Consider the following 22853-nt stretch of genomic DNA (forward strand, 5'->3'; position numbering starts at 1 on the left):
TCCCATCAGGCCACTCCTTTGTCATGTCACCTCAAGGGTTGTGATGGTTAATTTTATATGTCAACCTGACCGGGCCACGGGGTGCCCAGACATTTGGTGAAACCTTATTCCCATGTGTCTGTAGGGCTGTTTCTGGATAAGATTAGCATTTGAATCAGTAGACTGAGTGAAGGAGAGTGTTCTCTCCAGTGTGATAGCCTCATCCAACCCACTGAAAGCCTGGACAGAATAAGGGGCTGAATAAAGGAGAATTCACACTCTCTGCATGGCTTCAAACTAAGACACTGGTCCTCTCCTGCCTTCAAAGCTGGACTCACAGTGGAACTTACACCACCAGCTCTGCTGTTTCTCAGGCCTTGGGACTCAGAACAGAATTCTGCCATCAACTTTCCTGGGTCTATAGGTCTCAGGACTTTTCAGCCTCCATCATCACCCAAGCCAACTCCCTCTCTGGGCCCCAGTGCAGACAAGGAGGCTGTGTGTGGGCCCTTTAAAAGCCATCCCTCAGATCACCACAGCCCTGTGGGTCAAGGGTATGAACCAGTTGGTCTTCAAAGCAAATGTTTTGGGGGCTCACATCTCGGATGCCAGTCTTAAAAGCTGGAGTACTCAATGTAGAAGACGAACCCTCTCTTCCTCGGAGAGTAGCTCAGGGTTTTTACATTCTCTCCAAATAGTGAATTATTTCACCAGCAGTGAGGTTTATGGTAAGGTTGTATCCCAGCCTCTCCTACCCACTTGGACATTTTCCTCTCATGTGCCCTTTCTCTGTGTAAAGGGGCTGCTCTGCTAGTTTCTAGAGTTTTTTCAGAGGAAATTAATCCATATATCTGTAGATTCGGTGTGCCCATGAGGAGGTGAGTTCTGATATTCCTACATCACCATCTGGAACCAGAACCCAGCCAATTCCTTATTTTTTTTTTCAGCCAATTCCTTATTTTAAAAATCTCTTTGTAAGCCTACTGGCTCTGTTCCTCTGAAGAAACCTGTCTAATACAGCACCTCACTGGAACTTTCTGAGCCATTTCCCCTCCACTTTGCTTGTCTATATATCGGAGGATCATTGTAAGACTATAATAATAGGGCCACATGGGTGGCACAGTCAGTTAAGTGTCAGACTCTTGGTTTCGGCTCAGATCGTGATCTCAGGGTCATGAGATGGAGCCCCACATCAGGCTCCATGCTCAACCCAAGTCTGTTCAAGATTCTCCCTCTCCTCCCTCTGCCCCTTCTCTTGCTCTTGTGTTCTTGCTTCTCTCTCTCTCTCTCTCTCTCAAATATTTTTTTAAAAAAAGACTATGATAACATAAGAGAACAGAAATTATTATGATTAAGGTATATTCTAAGCTACATACCTCCATTGGCAACATTGAACTTCACTCCAAATTCTCCCCCTGGTCCTCCAGGGCAGTGGCTGGCTGTTAGGATGATCCCACCAGCTGCCTTGATCTTCCTGATAATGCAGGAAACAGCAGGTGTTGACAAGATGCCATTCTGTCCAATTATCAGGCGTCCAATCTAGATTGGCCAAGGAAAAAAAAAATCAATCCAGTCACATGGGATCGAAGCCTCTGTTAATACACAGTAAATCACTTGGCAAAAGGAACTGAGTGGGCTTTGGCTTAGGGGGTAAAGGAGAGCTCTGGCATTGTCTCTCCTGTCCTGTATCTCCAACACCATTGGGGCACCCACATCTAGCAGTCAATTATCAAGTTGTAAATTGGATCTGCTTCACTGATTTTTAGTCATTTGAAACATCCATGTTTGATGACCAAAGGGGTAGCTTGAACTACACAAGAAGTTCTTAATTTGTTACTGGCTTAGAAACTCTACACTCGAACATGCTAGAAATTATAAGAAAAAAGAAATGGAGGCTTCTTTGTTTCACCCACTTCTTCTCTCTTCCTCAGCACGAGCTCATACAGGAGGGACATGGCTTACTGAGCCTCAGCAGCAGCAGGTGTATTTAACCACACTCGGAATGACCACTCTTAAAAGGCAAGAATTTTATTTCTGCCACTGGTAACATGTGTTGGGGATACAGGGAAAACCATCCAGCCATGGTAAGCAGAGACCTGGAAGTCATCCATGGGTGTGGCCAGAGTCTTTCTATAGCTACAAAACTGACTTTTAAAAAAGAAAGCCACATAGCCCTGCAGAGTATTACCCAGGATGCTTCATCTTAAAATAGAGACCAATGTCATCCAGTCCAATGGTTCTCGAATGTTACTACAATTCAGAATCCTAATGAAGCCTTAAAATTACCAATATTCAGACTAATTATACTGGAATATCTCGGGGTAAAATCAAGGCTTTGTGGTCTTTAAAGCCCTATGGGTGATTTCAAATTTGGTGATCAAATCTCCTTGTTTCACAAAGAATTACAGCAGCATGGGCATCACTAAAGAGCATGGCAGAAATGCAGAACCTCAAGGTCCACTCAGGACCCACTGAGGAAGAATCAGTAAGTACCTTAACAAGACCCTCTCCCCCCCTTCCAGCTAATTCATTTATCCATTAAAATTTGAGAAGTACTGCTGTAGCCCATAAGCCAAGGCGAGCTCTAGCATCCAGCCCAAACAAAAATTACCCTGGCACCAACTAGAGCATTGCTAGAAGTAGGTAACTGACCAAACATGACAATGAGGGAACATACAGGAAAAAATGTACAAAAAGCAAACACAAGAGCTCCAAGAATAAAGCCGTCCTGGGATGATTTAGTATGGAAAGACCCAGAACATCCCCAGAGTATACATTTTCAAGTGATGGAGGCAGACTATAAACAAATAAGCCTAATAATAATATTTACTAGTTAGATACATATTAGGAAGGAGATGAGCAGGGTTCTGTGAAATAGAATAATGAAGTGTCAATTTTAATAATAAAACAAACAATAATAATAATAACAAAGCAAGCTTGGATTTTATCCTAAACACAATGGGAATTCATGGAAGAGCTTGAAGTAGTGGAAATGAGCATTTACATTCTAAAAGATCACAGAATGAGCAGTCCAAATGATCTGTTCAGAAAGCAAGTCATATCACATCAGCAAAATATATGTCAACAACAAAGCCAAAGTAAAGCCAAAGTCATCATTGTCCTAATCTACAAGGCCCCAACATGACCTAACCCCATGACCTGACATCTTCCACATCCCTCCTTCCTCTGCTCCAGCTGCACTGGTTGGTTTACTGTTCCTCAAACCTGTCAAGCATGATGAGGGACCTTTGCATTTTCTCTTTCCTCTGCTTCAGATACATTTACCCAGATATTTATATGCCTGCCTCCTCCTATCCTTTGGGTTTCTGTCCCAAAGTCAACTAATCAGAGAGAGCACCACTGACTGACCTGTATAACACAGCACCCACACATCCCTAGGAATAGGAAGTTTCCTATTTCCTGTTTTAATCATCCCTATTATACATATTACCATCTAACATTTTCCATATTTGTTTATTTCCCAACTATGTAGAAGCTCTAACGGCTTTGTTTTATCAACCACTATATTTCAAGAACCTAGAACAAACCTGGTACATGGTAAGACCACAGTATTGAACTGATTCATTGAGAAAAATGAATCAGTGGTTAGTTTGTGAGAAATGTGTTAGAGAGACAAGAGCCAAAAGAGGAAGATCAGATGGAAGGCTAGCAGAGCTGAGTGTGGACGGTGTCTTGGATGAGGCTAGAGACAAGAGAAATGAAGAGAAGGGATTCTATTTGAGGTGGTTTGGTTTTTTTTTTTTTTTTTTTTTTTTTTTTTTTTTTTTGAAGGAGAATGAAAAGAATACATAGTTAGAATGAAATGTGGAAGAAAGAAACTCTGGTAGCCTGCCTTCAAGATGGCCCCCGATGATCCTTGCCTTCTGGCATTTGTGCATTCCCGCCGTTCCCACCCACACTGAACAAGGCAGGACGAGGTGATTAGTAGAACACTGTACAACAGAGAGTGTGTCACTTCCAAGGTGAAGCCATAAGTGACACTGTTGCTTCTGCATTGCTGTCCTGGATGGTTGACTCTGAAGGAGACCAAGCCACTCTGTCAGGAAAACACACAAGGAGCCCTACGTAGGTACCCAAAGGGAGAGGAACTGAGGCCTCCAACAGCCCACAGCAACTTTTTAGCTGTGTGAGTGGGCCATCTCCTGATGGATCCTCCAGCCCCCACCAAACCTTCATATGACAAAGCCCCCACCAACCCGCGACTGTGACCTCATGAGAGTCTCCAGGTCAGAACAACCTATCCCCTTGAGTAAAACAAATTTTTGTTGTCATGTTTGGCCATAAGTTTTGTCTTAATTTCCTGCACAGTAATGAACAACTAATACAAGGGCAGCGAGGAAAAGAATCTACTCCCAGATTTCCACCTTTAATATCTTAATGGATGATGGTGTCATTTATCAAGATGGGAAAGGCATAGGACAATAATTACACTCATATTGTTTTCCATAGCCATAATAAATTATGTTTCACATGCTCTTGTTAAAATTTATTTACTCATTCAACTCATTTTATTGAGTATTACCATGAAACAGGTATGTCAAAGACCCTGCAGATATAGTAATGAAGATGGTTTAGTCAATGCCCTCAGAGAATAGGTTTGTAGGTTCATGAATCTGAAAAAAATATTTGTAACTTTCAGTGATATTTTTCTGTATTTCCCATTTTTTTTTAAATTTTTTTTTTTAATTTTTATTTATTTATGATAGTCACAGAGAGAGAGAGAGAGAGAGAGGCAGAGACACAGGCAGAGGGAGAAGCAGGCTCCATGCACCAGGAGCCCGATGTGGGATTCGATCCCGGATCTCCAGGATCGCGCCCTGGGCCAAAGGCAGGCGCCAAACCGCTGCGCCACCCAGGGATCCCATGTATTTCCCATTTTTTACAATTGCTTGTAGAGAAACAGGCACCTAGGTGGCTCATCCACCTAGGCATCCAGCTCTTGGTTTTGGCTCAGGTCATGATCCCAGTGTCCCGGGATCAAACCTCACATTGGGCTTGTCCCTCTCCCTCTGCTCCTTCCCTCTCTTTCTCTCTCTCTGGAATAAATAAATAAAACCTTTAAAAAAAATAAAGGGGGAAGAGGTATGTGTGTGTAGATAATTCCTACAGCAGTATTCATTAAAAGTGAAAAATCCAAAGCAATCTTTATAAATAAGGAACAATAATAGAAAGACCTGTTACATGGAGTGTGATGTACCAACTTATAGAATACTCCTCAGCCATTTTATTTTTTAAAAAATGTTATTTGTTTATTCATGATAGAGAGAGAGAGAGAGGCAGAGACACAGGCAGAGGGAGAAGCAGGCTCCATGCTGGGAGCCTGACATGGGACTCGATCCCGGGACTCCAGGATCATGCCCTGGGCCGAAGGCAGGCACTGAGCCGCTGAGCCACCCAGGGATCCCTCCTCAGTCATTTTAAAGGATACTTAAGAAAATGATTTGGGGACCTGGATCCAGTCCCACATCGGGCTCCCTGCATGGAGCCTGCTTCTCCCTCTGCCTGTGTCTCTGCTTCTCTCTGTGTCTCTCATGAATAAATAAATAAATAAAATCTCTAAAAAAAAAAAAAGAAAAAGAAAAGAATGCACCTGTGGCACACTTGGTTCAAAGTCCACAAAGAGCACTGATCCCCCCCCCTTCCAAGTGCAGACTTCTCATTGAGGAGCAACCTCTAGCCCCCAACCAGAGGCCACATTTCCCAGCCCACCCTTGCATCTAGTGGGGCCGCATGACTAATTTCACAACAGATGATGAACGTGAGAATGCGGACAGAAATACTGCATGTAAGAAGCAGATGTGCCTCCTCTACACTGTGTATTTCCTCTTCCACAAACTCAGTACAGGGCAAATCACTTCACTTTTCTGAGACTTTGTGTCTTCATTGGCAAAGCCAAGAATCTTAAGATGAGATCCCATAAATAAAAACCCTTTGTGAAATTAAGCATGACATAAGTTATGTTACTGCTCCCCAAATTCCATCACTCTCCTCAAACATTTGAAATTCATTTTTTAAAAAGATTTATTTCTCTATTTTGAGAAAGATAGAGCAAGCATCTGGGGGGTGAGCAGGAGGAGGGGTGGGGGAGAGGGAGAGAGAATCTCAAGCAGACTCCCCACTAAATGCAGATCCTGGAGTGGTGCTCCATCTGATGACCCTGAGATCACAACCTGAGCCAAAATCAAGAGTCAAACGCTTAACTGTGTCACCCAGATTCCCCTAAATTCCCTTTTTAGACAATAGTTTATCCCTTAAACTACCATTTCACTCTCCGAAAAAGTCTCAGAAGTACTACCCCTTGCCTATGTAGCAGACTGCTACCTTGCAAGGAGAAGATGGTCTACTTGCACAATCAGTGTGGGTCTTGGTTAGGGCATTGCAGCAGGCAGCCTCTGCCTTTCATTCCTGAGTGAACCCCAGGCTGAGACCCAGGGGGGCCCAGGGCAAGGCACCCTGTGACCTCCTCCCTGACCCTCCCACGGGGCCACCAGAGGAATTGCCGTTCCTTTCCCATTCAGTCCGGCTTTGGCTGTTGGAAGGGGAAACAGGGTGGCCTTCACCACCACTGAGGAACATTGTCATTCCGTTCCCACTCGTGGAGAGGGGTTAGGTGGCCCCTAGTGCCCTGTTACTACACACACAGTAGGTGGTATACAAGTACGGATCCACAGGTAGCCACATAAAAACTATCACACAGGCACCTGCAGACACCCGCAAGGCCGACACTTTCCCAGACCCACAGATACGCCGACAGACCCAGCTTGAGCTTGTTCTTCCCTGGTCAGCACTTGTACACACTTGGGAAAGAGTGGACATAGCAGGGGCCAGTGTGCAATTAGGCACATTTTGCAGGGTGCCATCACTTAATCGATCCTCTGTGTCTGGTCTAATTTGATGTTGGTACCTCCCATCGACTCTTAAACCTCACCTGGATTGCATCATTACTGCTTGACCCCTAAATGGGCATAGCAGGTGCGAGGGAATCAGTGTGCCCCTCCACATGCCACACACCAGTGTCCTGAGAAGAGAACATTTTATTTCGTAAAGCTTTCTCCCAGCCCTGCCATTTCTTTACATTGCGTACCAATAAAGCTAATTTTTAAAATGATTTTCTTTCTCAGGGCACGGGGGTGGCTCAGTCTGACTCTTGATTTTGGCTGACTCTTGATTTTGCATCTGACTCTTGATTTTGGCTCAGGTCATGATCTCAGGATCTTGAGATTGAGCCCCACATTGGGCTTTGTGTTCAGTGGAGAATCTTCTTGAGATTCTCTCTCTCTTTCTCCCTCTGCTCCCCCCTCAAAATAAATAAATAAAATTTTTAAAAAGTAATAATTTGGGCAGCTTGGGTGGCTCAGTGGTTTAGTGCCACCTTCAGCCCAGGGCCTGGTCCTGGAGTTCAGGGATCAAGTCCCACGTCGGGCTCCATGCATGGGGCCTGCTTCTCCCTCTGCCTGTGTCTCTGCCTCTCTCTCTCTCTCTGTCTGTCTCTCATGAATAAATAAAATCTTTTTTTTAAAGTAATAATTTTCTTTTTCATGGCTCCCTCTCTTCAGAACACTAACAACTATTCTTCTAAATTAGATTTAGCAGTGAGTTCGGTTTCTAACTAGCTCAAAGCCCTACAGACCAGTGACGTGCAGTTTAAACCCCCAGGCTAGGGTCTCAGAGGAGAGGCAGATATTTTACTCCAACTGAGTTCTTCCCAGTAACATAACACTAATGAACCAGGATTGTTTTCATCTGTGAACTCCCTTAAATATGACTCCCCCTCCCCCACCCCCACCGATGATTTCCTTTTGGCTTTAAATAAGTCTTTTTTTTTTTTTTTTTAAAGAGTCCCAAAGAGCTAGAAAAAGTAAGCCTGGCATTCCCCAATATCCTCCACTCACTGTATCCTATCCCTGTAATTCCCAAAGTGGATCAGAAAGAAAAGAGAGCAATAAACAGAAGCTTCCTTGATCGTTCCCAGAAAGAGTGTTCTGCAGGACCACACAGCCACCACCATGGCCATCTCCAAAGTGCACAGAAAGCCATATACACAAAGATGCCTGTTTCCTGTCTTCTCAATTAAACAAAAACCCAAACCCACAAGGAAATCCCAAAGCCAAGCTGCCATGATGGGAGGGACTCAATCTCTCAGCCCCCACTGTCAGGGAGACATCCCAGGCTTTGCACAGTGCGGCTCATGAGTAAGCAGGAGATGGCTAAGTGGAATTTTGAGAAATCACAAACTCAAGTCATGGATGTGGTTATCCAAACATCAAGGGAATTCTCCATTTGCACATAGATAATGATGAGATTGGTTATAGGCTTTGTTATGTGGAGACCAGATGGGAGCAAGTGAGCCCATCCTCAGCTTCATGTCCCCCTGGAAGTCTCTGTGCACACATTTCGGGGCTGGAAGGAGAGATGGGAGTGCACTAGAATCCAACCAGGATGGATTTCACATTCAGTCCCTGATGTCTGAGCAGGTGCAGAAACGTCACAGGCATGCAGAAGTTTGGCCTAAGTTCTATCCCTCAACCAGCTCACCAATTCTCAAGATCTCATTGAGAATCAGGCAGTCTAGCTCTCCTCGAGTGCAAAATGGGAGTGGTGATATTAGAACCTGTGTCCCTCCTGGTAATTAGGTAATTCAGCACTTGGAAAATCCTGAAATCTTTGAGGTTCAGAACTTGGCACACTGAAACAAGAAAGGGCCTGTCTGCTGCTATTTTATGAGGTGCTCAACCCAACTGAAGACGCTAATAGGAAACACTGGATCTACCTGGGTCAAGAAAGCAGTTGAGTGCCCTGAGATAAAAGCTGAAATTCCAGGGATGGCTGGGTGGCTCAGTGGTTGAGTGTTTGCCCTTGGCTCAGGTTGAGATCTTGGGGTCCTGAGATTGAGTCCCACATCAGTCTCCCCACAGGGAGCCTGCTTCTCCCTCTGCCTATGTCTCTGCCTCTCTCTCTGTGTCTCTCATGAGTAAATAAATAAAATCTTAATTTAAAAAAAAAGCTGATATTCTGGTATCTAATGGGCAAGGATATAGAAACTGACTTTGCCACCTACTGGCTATGTGACTTCAGGCAAGATCCCTCTGTGTCTCAGTTTTGTTATCTAAAAGATGGAAGGTAAGAGGAGGTAATGTAAGCAAGCTGTAGTTCAGTGTCTGGCACCAAATAAATACTCAAGGAGCTTCCTTTGCCTTTCTTCCTCTTCCCCCAGGCCATTTCTTAATTCTTAAATATGAGTTCCATAATTCATAGTAATTGAATGAATCTTTTGTTGTTTGCTAACCTACAGTGGTTTTTCTATCTACAAATATATATATGTGTGTGTGTGTGTGTTCCTCTTTTGAATATTTAGGGAGTACACATAAACAAGAAGAAAATAAGAGTCATCTCTAAAACTGAAAATGAGCACTGTTCACATTACTGTGTGTAAACTTTGTGTCTTGGTATCTCTGTTTCTCTGTCTCTGTCACTCATTTACATACGTCCATATTTTTACAAAAGGGATTGTTGTGTCACCTATGTCTTTCACTTAATATATCCAGGCCTTCCCTGGTGTCTACATTTCTATGTCACTGAATATCCTTCCACAACATGATTCTAGTATGTGTATAGTCTTCCCTTATTTAAATGTACCATCATTACTGATCAATATAAAAGAGTTCTTTTGGGGAACTTGGGTGGTACAGTCAATTGAGTGTCAGACTCTTAATTTTGGCTCAGGTCATGATCTCAGGGTCATGAGATTGAGCCTGCATCTGGCTCTGTGCTTACCACAGAGTCTGCTTGCGAGTCTCTCTCTCTCTCCTCCCTGCCTGCCCCCATTTGCATACATACATTCATGCTCTCTTTCTCTCACTCTCTCTCTTTAAAATAAATAAATTTTTTTAAAGTGTCCTTTTACTCAAAGTGAAACTAAAAACTGAGGACTAAACACAAGCTATCAAATAAATTAAACTGAATATAGTTTGGCAGCAATGAAATAGCAAATTGGTTTTAACATGCCTACATAAAAACAATGTCTTCTTCCTTCTTTAACCACCAAGCCTGTTCACTGAGAACCACTGAAGTCCATGGTAAGGAGTGACAGGATCACATCTGTACCCTCGTCTTGACCTGGATCATTTCATTTTCATATCCATGCCTCTGATCTGTACTATCTGTTGGTATGTGCTATGCCGACCTGCTGACTTACCCATGTTGTTGAGCTCACTGCAGAGAGCTGTCCTTGCAAGACAGACTCCTGCCTAGAACAGTATGATTTCTTCTACTTATATTTCTTAATATCAGCCCATCCAACTCCAACACAATTCTATTTATTACCATAGAAACATAGGTCACTGGGGAACATTTAGCCACCTCCTTTGGTTCTACGTAGCCTTCAAACATTTCTGACATCTGGTCTACTCTTCTTTTGACTATGTCCAGGAAGAAGATATATATTTGGGGGAGGGAGTATCCTGTGCATATGTGTGCATAAATATGTTACTTGATAAACTCTCTAAATGCTTAAAAACACTTTCCATCTGGCACCTTTATAGGTAGACAGAAAAAAAAAGTTATATATAAAAATATATACACACACACATAAACAAAGCTATATATATATATAAACTCAGTATCTTTGGAATCTTTATAGATAGAATATATATATATATATATATATATATATATATATATATATATATATATATATATATATAGCAGCCCGGGTGGCTCAGCGGTTTAGTGCCACCTTCGGCCCAGGGCCTGATCCTGGAGATCTGGGATTGAGTCCCGCGTCAGGCTCCCTGCATGGAGCCTGCTTCTCCCTCTGCCTGTGTCTCTGCCTCTCTGTGTCTCTCATGAGTCAATAAATAAAATCTTAAAAAAAAAAAAAAAAAAAAAAACAGGGCAGGCCCAGTGGCTCAGCGGTTTAGCACTGCCTTCAGCCCAGGGCGTGATCCTGGAGATCTGGGATCGAGTCCCACGTCAGGCTCCCTGCATGGAGCCTGTTTCTCCCTCTGCCTGCCTGTCTCTCTCTCTCTCTAATAAATAAATAAAATCTTAAAAAATATATATATACTTATACACACGTATTTATGTGTATGCCTATATATTCCCCCCAAAAAAAACTCAGTCTCTACAGCCATGTGTTTTTTCCTGAGTAGTTGTCGCAATCAATTAAAATGCATTTACGTGGCTTTTTAAATGAATTCCATTAGGCCCATTCCTGTCTGGTGGGGAAATAATCACTGCCCATTTGCAAAGTGCCCCCACTCCTTAGACTGTGTTCCACTGAACTAAAGACCTCTGGCAACAATAGATTTACAACTCAGCAAGATTAAACAATTTACCATTATTTATGACAGTAAGGCTGGGTCTTCTGTATTATATTCCACATTAGCATCTGTCACTTTACATTTGGGAGATCCTGTCCAAAAAAAGATTATGCCTCCGAACCAAACATTCAGCAAGGCTGCAGGAACAGGCACCCTGACAAACATCCTGACAAAATACTTTAATGCATTTCCAGTGCTTGCAGCTGTGCATTTTCAGACGACTCAGCAGATTAGTGTGGAGTCTCTTAGCCTCTGCTGGTCTGTTCCTCCCAGTAATCTCTCACATGGCCCAGTCCATTAGGCTTGAAAATCCTCGTGAAATGAGCAGATTAAGATCTGGCTTCAGAAGGGGGGGGGGGGGGGAGCTGCTTAGACAGCCGGAGCTGCAGAAAGGTTTAAGGTGGAAAAGCATGGCATTGACTCAGCTCATTCGTACCAGGGAATAATGCATAGACCGTGCAGAAAAGTCCTTTGAGTTAAAGTGTATGTCAGAACAGCTGTTGCCACCTCAAGTACCATGGCAGGGTGTGTGCGCATGAGTGAGAGTGTGTGTGCGTGTGTGTGTGCCTGTGGAAATGACAAGACAAACCTCAGAAAGCCAGGTGACGACTCCATGCTCACACATGTTGCAAATGGTAGAATCATAATTCACATCCAGAGCTTGGATCCTGGTGTGCTTAATCATCAAAGCAATGTGTATGTGTGTATGAATATTTAATAAAGAGAAGTATATGAAGTAGAAAGGGAAAGGATTCTCCTTCCCCACCATACATACAACAGACGTATTCACTGTTGACTAGAGTATGTTCTTCCAACACTATGGCTACATTATAGATTTGTTTAATGTGTCCAGAGGCCCAGAGGACATTTTTAACTAAGCTGCTTTATTAAATCTTGTGATACAGCACAACAATGTTTACAGAAAAGACAGACACACATCAGCAACATTATGTGTGAAACCTGCCCTAAGAATTTTCTATAAAACATCTGTTCCCTTTGAGCCCTTCATGAACTCTGGAAGTTTGATCGTTTCTCTTCAGACTTGAGGGATAGAAATTGGAACCATATTCTTCTTATTCTATTAATTGCTTTGTTTCACTGAACAACCTATCATTCACATCTTTTTCATGTACCATATAGATCCACCTCCTCTGTTTATGGGTTTTGATGCATCGGCGGTATGGTTGTGTCATAAGTTAGGTACCCGTTCACCACTGAACATATACACTATTTCAACATTTTTCTTTTGCAAATGCTGTGGCAAGTATTCTTGTACACAGACGTTTCCACATTTGTCTTAGGAAATTTACAAGACAGATTCTTGGATTAAGGGATTCCTGGATTATTGGACAGGTACTTCATTAACTTCAATACACACTGCCGAACTGCCTGGACAAAAGGTTATATCAATTTAACTTCCAATAACATGACAATTTTCAAACATTCACACCAACTCTGAGTACTTTAGAGTTTTTTCAAACTGATGGATTTTGTTTATATTTCTTCAGTTATTACTGAGGATGATCTCCAGTTCATGTGTTTGTTATTGTAATTGACAATATTTCTTTTGAATTTTTTACTAATTTGGAAAAGGTTTTCATATATTGCAGATATTAACTATTCGTTATAAAACTCTTCCCTGTATTCCATGGCATCTTTTGTCAAATAGAATAAACTCTGGTCTTCTGGTTTCAACTTCTTTTCTCTTTCTGTTAGAAAGCCCTGAATACGAAACTAGATACCCCTAGCTACAAAAGAGGACTCTTATCAGAGGAAAACAAAACAAAAAAAAAAAGGCAATAGTTAAATGTAACATTAAAAACACCTAGAAGTAGCAACTTGGAAAGGGAAAGAAAAATTTCTGTGACTTGGTGTCAAGAAGAATTTCTTTGAATCTCCTGAACATTTTCTCTTCATACAAATACAATGCAACCCTCCAAAATATGACGTCACTAAAAATATAGATGAAAGATAAAGATTCAGAAAATGTGGATTTTAACAAGTCTTGTGTATATGCTAGATATCCTCTTATTCATAACTAATGAGAGTCAAGTCAGATGAAAGGACCTAAAATTTCTCTCTTGGCTCCCCCAGTATAAACATTAAGGGCATACTGGCCAAATCTCAAGTGTTTGCAAGTAACTGTCAAAGCTGTAGGCTAACAAGAGACATTGAGTTTTCTACCTTCAACTTAAAAATCGTGGGAAATTCAGACCTTCCTCTCTACCCCACCTATTATTTTTAAATAATCCCATCCAAAACCTATCACAGTATTTGTTTACATTACTCTTGTCTAACATAAGAGTGGTTAGAGCCCAAAACATGAAGGTTAAGGTCAGCGAAGCCATTACCTATGCTTAGATTCCTCAAAAATAGGTTCCAACTTCTACCCCTCAAGTCTGTACAGAAACGATCAAACTTCCAGAGTTCACAAAGGACTCAAAGGGAACAGATGTTTTATAGAAAATTCTTAGGGCAAGTTTCACATATAACGTTGCTGATGTGTGTCTGTCTTTTCCATAAACATCGTTATGCTTTATCACAAGATTTAATAAAGCAGCTTAGTTAAAAATGTCATCTGGGTCTCTGGACACATTAAACAAAGCTTAAAATAACCCACCCCAGCAACTGGGAGGGCCCAGCTGTTCCTAAAACCTCTCCCATTCCTTTTCCTTCCCCATAAAAACAGTGAATGACAACGTGAGGCTAAAAGTTTCAAGAATGAACTGACCGGACAGAGAGACAGAACCACGGGGAACCTAAACTTTGCTGTTGCTCATGTAATGGATTTCCCATTTCCACAGTTCAGGGATGGGGATTTGTGAAGGGAAGCAAGACAAAGTTATGGCAGGCTCTCTAGGGCTTTTTTGTGTATTACAAACCTGCCCTTCCTAATGTCTGGGCCATAGAACTCATTCCATTCACCTATTCTGTAGTGAACACCAGTAGAAAATACAGAACAATCACCACCCAGTTCTTTTTCCCTTTTAGAGATGAGACCTGAAGTCAGCCAATCCCAGACTTCCAGATCCATCCCAGAAAAGAAGCCTTATGTGTTCAAACACAGGCTAGCCTCCTTCTTCTTCCCTATGTTCCACACCCCACCATATCCCACTCTGCCTCCCTTCCAAACCTGTTCCTTCTCTTTGGGATCACATCAAAATTTGATCCCCAGATAGCTCTAGTAAATGTCAAGCCAAGTGCACTCCCATTCTTTGGAACAACCACCTCTGCATGGCCCATTGGAATCAGACAAAACTGGTACAAGCATCCGTCTGGAAGGCGCACCCAAGTCCCTTGCTGACTCAGCCTTCTTCATACCATTGCCCTTTGACCTCTATCTCCAGAAGACTTCATAAGGCATTGAGGAGTTCTTGTAAGCTGAACTGATTCTGTAAGCTGAACTGTATGTTAATAATATTATTACCACTGCTGATCATCATATGGCCAGTAGAGTGTGTGGCTCATCAGCAAATGGATTTTCTCTTGGCTAAAACTTGCAACAGAGTTATAAGTTGTTTTATTCAATACATGCAGCCAAATAATTATTTTATGATACATAATCAGTTGACCATAATAATATTCCTTTACATTTCTTAATGGTATGGATGTTACATAATGCTTTCATCTGATTGCCAGGATAATTCAGCCATGCTGTCATACCCAATTTATAGGTGAGGAAACAAGTGGTTTTTAGGTATTTCAAGAGGCGAAGCATTTGCTCTGTGGCTTATGTGGCAGAGCTAGGAAAAGAAAGCAAGCCTTCCAGCTGCTGAGAGATGCAGTGCTTTTTCTACCATACCTCACTGTCTCTTGGGCTGAAGTCAAAAGAGAGTGTGGTTATCACATGAAGAAATCTGGTTTGCCTTTGCCAAATATGCATTTGTAGTGTTTGGTGATTTACTTTTATTTAACTTATAATTGCTTTTGGTTGAACAATCTGGCCCCATAAAAAAAAAAATTCTACTTTTTAAATGCTAAATTATAGAGCTGTGTTATCCAGTATGGTAGCTATTAATCACTTGTAACTATTTAAATGTAAATTTTAATTAATTAAAATTAAATAAAATATAGGATTCAGTTCTTCAGTCACATTTTGTACATTTCAAGAACGTTTCAGGAGTTTGATAATCACATGTGGCTAGTGGCCAGGGTAGATTACAGAACCTTTCCATCATCTCAAAAAGTTCTATTGGACACTGATAGTATATAGTGTCATCTCCAGAGATAAAAAAGACTTTGGAAAAAGTCAACTTCAGGCAGACACAGTGCTGCCATCTGCCCAATATTAAAGGTATTTTAGGAAAAAATAAAAACAAAAAAGACTAGAACAAAGAGGAGTAAGAGAGAGATACCCTTAGTCACAGATAGATCCACCCAGAAGAAAGCAAAGGCATTTTTTCATAATGTAGCCATTATTTGCATTGAGACCCTGAAATCTTTAAGAGATTAAAATAAATGTATACGTAGAGAATCTAAACCTCTGGAAAGGATCTGAAGCAGATGTGGAAAAAACAGGATAAAAAATCACTTAGTTACAAACTAAGTTTAAATTAGTAACAAATCACATTTCACAATTCATTTAAACCATGCTATTTACTCTCCTACTTAGTAGTTTTCTTTTGCTCTATATGGGATGATACAGTTTGTATCTTTAAAGAAGCATTAAAATACTTCTGGGGACTTTTTAGATAAGTTCACACAGCTATATAAACATCACAAAAACAGGTAAAAATATCTTCTCATTTATTTATGAATCCACTCAAACTTATTATATAAATATTCAAGATTCCACAGTGATACACAAAAGAGCATAAGCAAAGCAAAACAAAACTCATGTGTCAGCGGTGGACGTGGCTATTTCACCAAATCCTTACTTTGAAAATTGATAATTTAAAAAGAGAGAAATAAACATATTTTCTTCTATATTCTGCTAATATAGAAGAAACTATACTCCAAGATAGCCCAATAGTGAGGGAAATGCCCAATCTTTAGAAAAATGCTAGCTGAAGCATGTAGATGGAACTAAAGAATCCAAAAATCATCTGAAACCCCTAACGAAATAATCCATTCAAGCCAGGATCACTAATGGATGCTAAAACAACTGAAGAAAGGTTGACAGGAACTGAATATTCACATGGTACAAAGCTCACCCCACAGGCTACTGACCAGTTCCAAGGGAGAAAATACTGGAAGACAGAGGCAATCACCACAACAGCCCTATAATCCTCTCAGCATCACGAACAATGGATCACCCAGAGATTGTTCTCTAACATGATACAACATGAATATACACCATCACCTGTGAAATAGTCTTGCAAAAATAAAAAATAAATAAATAAGTTGAGCCTGAATCTGATTAAGCCTCTAGAACTAATTCCTAGTACATACATATATACACAGAAAATTTAGCGAAAAGTTAAATGACACCATAAAAAGAAAATCAGAAAATTTCAGAAAGGCAAGTAGAGGGGGAGCATTCATTCTATAGGACAGCCAATCAACCTAGTCTCTTCAACGAGTCGATTTCATTAACAAAAAATAAAAATAAAGAGGAAGAGATTTTCTAGGTTAAAGGAGACTTAAGACAACCAAATCCAATGTGTGCTCCTTGATCAGAAGAAACTGGTTTGAAAAAACAGCTATAAAAGACATTTCAGAATAACTGAGGAAATCTGAATGTGGACTGGGTAATAGATGTATGAAGAAATCCTTTTTTATTTTGTTTGGGATGATAATGATATAACTATCAAGAAAGTTGTTCTTAGTTTTTAGAGATCCATACTGAATTTAGGGATAAAATGTCACTTTTAATATATTTCAAAATACTTTAGAACTCAAAGAGGAAACAAATACAGAAAAAAATGTTAAGTCTAAAGTATGGGCACATGGATGCCATTTATCTATTCTCTCCACTTTTTTGGAAGTTTGAAATTTTCATAATTTTACAATAAAAAAATTTTTTGCCCAAATTGTACAGGTATATATCTGAGAATCTATTTCAAACTCTATGACATATTAGAACATAAGTAGCGCAGTTCATCATTTTGGAAATTCCAAACTTCTGTTCTCCTCCAGCAATTATATAATCAAAGAGCAGCTACAGTTTTCTTTTATATTAAACTGCTTAGTAAAATCAACTTTTTCTATCACAACACAACCAAGATTTTTCAGATATAGAGATGCAGCCCACCCAGATTCAAGTCAGTTTGAAGAGCATAATTCTATTTTTCTCCCATTTTTCTAGCCTGTTTATGAATATCCAGTGGGAAGTCAAAAGAGGCAAAGTTTTTGGAATAAAGCAGTTTCTCACTCCTGAGTATAACTCCACAGGTTAAGTGAGAAGAAAAGTGCATTCCTATCAATTTACCATCATTCAAGACCAATTTTGCTCATGGTAAAACCACCTGTCTCCTGAAGCCAGCCTTCTGATTATCCATGTGCTTTAGCAAAAGCCCTCAAGAAGGCAAATGAAATGAGGAAAATATTGGTTAAAATTGGCTGCCTGAAACTTTGGTAGATGTTGACCATTCCCTTCACCCATACCCACCCATTTTAGAAATAATACTTTCAGATTATTTAAGAGATGGTGCCTCCCTGTGGATTGTAACTTGTCATTCTGTCTCTTGCAACAACTGTGAGGTTAAGCGTGATTCTACTTTAACCATTTATTAACATATGCTATTTCCCAAAATAAAGTCCACCCTTAAAGTTAATAAAATGTGTTTATCAAAGAAGATCCACTGAAGTAAGAAGTTGATGGTAACGGGTGCCAAGAAATAAGTAAACATAATAATACCTTGACCATGCAAATCGACAACTGGAGCTTCAAAAATATCCTCACCCACAAAAAAATAAGTGGATGTTTCTCTCACTCCGTGGAAAAACTGGCCCAGGAAGGAGTACGAGAGCTGCCATAGCCTCCCAAGGCCCATTATTCTCCATCAGTCCATGGGAACAGCTTTGTCAGACAAGAGTAAAAGACCATTTGTCAACCTCTCTCCAACTCTCCAATTCAAGCCAGTTTTTATCAATCTCAAATAAGGAGCCAGAGAGAAACACAAGTCTTGTATCTCCAGCAGCATTGTCTGCAGGGGTTGGAAATCACAGCTCCACCACCACCAAAGTCAGCCCTCGGCTCTTTTTTCCCAATTGCTTTTGGGTTATTTTATTTGGGGGGAAAAAAAAAACAAAAAACAAAAAAAAAAATATCCACTTTCCCCATCCCTAAAACACTGAGAGAGGGGAATCAGAATACACAATTATAGAGCATGGACAACTCTAAAGATTAAAAAAAAAAAAAAAAAAAAAGGAAGGAAGGGAGAAAATTAAAAGAAGGGGATTGGGAAGGAGAAAGGGAATCCGTATGCCAGACAGTTGATCAGTTTCACTTTTTTTAAATGTTCACACTTATTTACACATATGCAGAGATTTTGCTTAAATGTGCTACATGTGTGAATCTGACTGTCCGCACAAGGCTGAAATGACTCTTTTAGACGCTTCCCACCAAGACCACTGAGGTGAGGTGTCCTGCTTGCAGAAGTCCTTGAGAGGCTGGGGGATTTGGGAAGGAGGGCCCTGGGGTACAGGGTGATGCCAGAAGGGGTTTCTAGTTGTAGGACAGAAACAAAAGAGGTAGAAAGAGGAAAAACCCAAAGTCTGGGTAGAAAGAGGAAAAACCCAAAGTCTGAGGAAATGAGGATGAAAAGTGAAAGGGAGAAGAGGCACAAAATGCTGTCAACCACCAGCCTCCTGCAGAGAAGTTAGGAATTGCTTTAAGAAAGGCATGGCAAGGGGGATCCCTGGGTGGCTCAGCGATTTAGCACCTGCCTTTGGCCCAGGGCGCCATCCTGGGGTCCTGGGATCGAGTCCCACATCAGGCTGGAGCCTGCTTCTCCCTCTGCCTGTGTCTCTGCCCACCCCCCTCTCTCTATGTCTAACATGAATAAATAAAATCTTAAAAAAAAAAAAAAAAGAGGAAAGGCATGGCAAGTCTCATTCCAGATCATGGAGGGATAACCCCTCCAGGGCCCCCCACAAGGAGACCCCAGGCTGTGTGGCATCAGATTGATCTCCACCCCACCCCTACCTGAATCAAATTAATAGTAAAGTAATTCCACTGGGTTAAGGAATCACCTTATATTAAAAATCTTTAGGGGCCACTTTGCCAAACGTGCCAAGGATCAACAGCGGAGCCTCGTGTGTGTGTGTGTGTGTGTGTGTGTGTGTGTGTACAGGGTGGGATGCACGCCCGTGCTGGAGACAACACTACCGTTAAGTCTGGCCAAGCCCAAATCTAGGGGGGGAAGAAGAGGAGTACAAGTAGGACACGGGAGAAAAGGGGGGGGCCCCACGATGTTGGTAGCCTAGGAAAGAAGGGTGGGGGGCAGTGAACGGGGTCAGGACAGACGGTTCTGAGGGCTGGGGAGGAGAAGGCCCGGAAGGAAGGCGGGCAGGTGCGGCCGGGGAGCTGGGGAGCGCTCGGGGCGCCGGGGCGGGCTCCCGGGAGGGGGCGGCCCCCGGGGGCGGCAGGCCCGAGGCGCCCGGGCGGGGGCGGCGGGGGCGGCGGGGGCGGCGGGGGCGGCGGGCACTCACCCCGTTGGCCGCGGCCATCTGCACCACGATCTCGGTGGCCGTCCTGCTGAAGTACCTGCCGTCGCTGCCCACCACCATGGTGCAGCCCTGGCGGTCGCGCAGGTCGATGGACGACAGCACGCTCTGGATGAAGTTGGGCAGGTAGTTGCGCTGGCCCTCGAAGAGCCCGGTGGGCCGCCGCAGCCCCCCGCCGCCGGCCGGCCGCTGGTCCTCGTAGGGCACCGTGGGCACCGTCAGCACCGGGATGGGGCTCCCCTCCATGGCGCCTGCTGGCCGGTCCTGCGCGGCTCCCGCGAGCCCAGGGGATCCGCGGCCGCCGGGCCCCCTCCCCGCCCCCCGGCCGGCCCCGCCCCGCCCCGCCCCGGCCCCCGGCGCCCTGCGCCCGCCCCGCCCCGCCCCGCGCCGCCGCCGCCGCCCGCCCGAGCCCGGCCTCTACCTTCCCAGAAACTTAGCTCCGCCCGACTCCCTCCGCCGCGCGACCGCCCGAGGCGCCGGCAGTCCCGCGCCCCAGCTGGGCTCCCTCGGGGTGAGCCCCGAACCCCGCTCCCGCGGCCGGGAGCCCGACCCCGGCCACCCCGGCGCCCCCCGCGCGCGCCCGCCCGAGCCTCCCCCGCGCCCGCGGCGCCCCGGAGCGCACCCTCGGCTCCGAACCAGACCCCCGAGTCCCCGGCCCTCCCGCCGCAGCCCCGCGCCCCGCGCCCCGCAAGTGAGCGCTTTAGGAGCCCGAGTTTCTCTTCTGGAGGAGGAGGAGGAGGAGGAGGAGGAGGGAGGGGGGACGGGGCTGAACCCTTGGCCGCCGGCGAACAGCCCCGGCCAAAAATAACCCTGGAGCGGCGAACTGCGAATCGTCCCCCCCGCGGGGCCGCCACTGGAGGCCGAGCGTCGCCTGCGCCCGCCCGCGCCCCCACCCCCACCCCCACCCCCACCGCTTGCTGCCCCGAGTCACGCGCCGCCCGGCCCTCCCGCGGCCGCCCCCGCCCCCGCCCCCGCCCGGCCCCGCGCAGCGCCGAGAGGTCCTTTCCCCTGGTCTTGCAACAACAGCAACGTAGACGACGCGTGTTTCTTTATCCTTCCTCCTCCTCTCCTCCCCCAAGCCCAGTCCATGCTTCCGACGGGCTGGTCCCACACGGTGTTTGTCCACACTGCTGAGCTCCTACTCGGGTTGATCACTTTCAGAGGAGAAGGGCAGAGCCCTCTCCAATATCCCACCAGGAATGAATGAATGAATGAATGAATGAATGAACGAACGAACGAACCCAAACAAGAGCAGGGTACCAGGACCCGTTCTGGGTCCTTTCCCTGCAACTTCTCGTTCTGCCCTGTGTCTCGATAAAGCCCATCTAAAATCCCAAACCAAGAAATCCCCCCCCCCCCCATAGAAAACAGAACTGAAGAGACAATGGACCAAAAGGATAAAACCCAAAGAAAGAAGGGACTATTTTTTTTTTTCATCTATCACCTTTCACCTTCCAAGCATTTTTTAACACCCTCTAAGGCTCCTGGCCTGAAATCTCCTCCTCCGTCTTCTCCTCCCCCAAATACTGTCCACTTGCTGGGACTGAGTTTGACCTCCTGCAGGGTTATAAAGTGTTTGATCCCAGTAAGAGGACTGTGAAACGGACTCACAACTTGCATGCTGTTCTGCAGTTGACAAAAGGCTTTGCATCTGTTTTCTCTGTGGAGGCTCAAAACGAAAGAAGGAGGAACGACATTCATATCATTCTGATTTTACAGATGAGGAAAGGGAAGCTTTCTGTGAGATTCAAGAATGGCTAAGGTGGCATTTGCAGTAGGTCTGAATTCTTGTATGGCCCCTCCTGTTTTTATTAATATCACTGAAGTGTGATGGGGAAACCACTGAAGCCATCAACTGAATCCTGTTGGACATTTTAGTTATTCTCTTAAACACCAAAGTTAGGTTATTGTTGTATCTTTTTAAAAATAGTTCTGTCTTTGTTTCTCCTTGGGCCCCCAAGAGCCCATTCCCCTGTAGCACCCAACAGACAGAACCTCAACACATCTAAGGATCTGTGTATATCCCCTATAGTGTAGGTTTTTTAAATCACTGTCTAGGCTTCCTTTCCAACTAGGGTCCAGCAGAATGGCTCCCGCAAAGAAGGGTGGCGAGAAGAAGAAGGGCCGTTCTGCCATCAACGAGGTAGTGACCAGAGAATACACCATCAACATTCACAAATGTATCCATGGAGTGGGTTTCCAGAAGCGTGCCCCTCGGGCACTCAAAGAGATCCGGAAATTTGCCATGAAGGAGATGGGAACTCCAGATGTGCGCATGGACACCAGGCTCAACAAAGCTGTCTGGGCCAAAGGAATAAGGAATGTTCCATACCGTATCCGTGTGCGGTTGTCCAGAAAACACAACGAGGATGAAGATTCACCAAACAAGCTCTACATGCTGGTTACCTACGTACCTGTCACCACTTTCAAAAATCTACAGACTGTTAATGTGGATGAGAACTAATCGCTGATTGTCAAATAAAGATATAAAACTGGAAAAAAAAAATCACTGTCTAGTAACTTTTCTTTTTTTTTTTTTTTGCAAGGAAGAACAGTGTCATTCCCAGAAGAAGAGAGGGTAGTAAATTCTCTGCCCCAATAAAGAGGAGGACTCAGCCTCCAAGCCTCAGAGTTAACCAGAAGATCTACTACTCCATCTCTCCACCTCCAACACCGATTCTCCTACCAAAGCCTAGCTCTTCCGCAGGGCTGCGGAAAAGGCATGAACATCTCAGAAAAGCTTCTACAGTTTTACCAGCCAAGGGGAAAAACCTCTTCCCTTGCTTCTTCTTCTTTTTTTTTTTTTTAAGATTTTATCTATTTATTCATGAGAGACAGAGACAGACAGACAGACAGAGACACGGGCAGAGGGAGAAGCAGGCTCCATGCAGGGAGCCCGACGTGGGACTCGATCCCAGGTCT

The 22853-nt window shown here is 43.7% G+C and overlaps 1 protein-coding gene and 1 pseudogene across 1 annotated transcript in view; one reads left to right on the forward strand and one right to left on the reverse strand.

Annotated features, from left to right (window-relative positions):
• PGM5 (phosphoglucomutase 5) overlaps positions 1 to 20225 on the reverse strand; it is a 190679-nt gene extending 170454 nt beyond the window's left edge. Inside the window, exons 1-2 of the mRNA XM_038527145.1 lie at positions 19917 to 20225; positions 1356 to 1518 (exon numbers count right to left, since the gene is read on the reverse strand). Of these exons, the coding sequence (XP_038383073.1) occupies positions 1356 to 1518; positions 19917 to 20177 (424 nt within the window). The 5' untranslated portion in view covers positions 20178 to 20225. The remainder of the gene's footprint in view (positions 1 to 1355; positions 1519 to 19916) is intronic.
• Positions 20226 to 21997: 1772 nt separating this feature from the next.
• On the forward strand, positions 21998 to 22395 carry LOC609137 (annotated as a pseudogene).
• Positions 22396 to 22853: the final 458 nt, after the last annotated feature.

The sequence above is a fragment of the Canis lupus genome, chromosome 1 (assembly GCF_011100685.1).
Source record: "Canis lupus familiaris isolate Mischka breed German Shepherd chromosome 1, alternate assembly UU_Cfam_GSD_1.0, whole genome shotgun sequence".
NCBI lineage: Eukaryota > Metazoa > Chordata > Mammalia > Carnivora > Canidae > Canis > Canis lupus.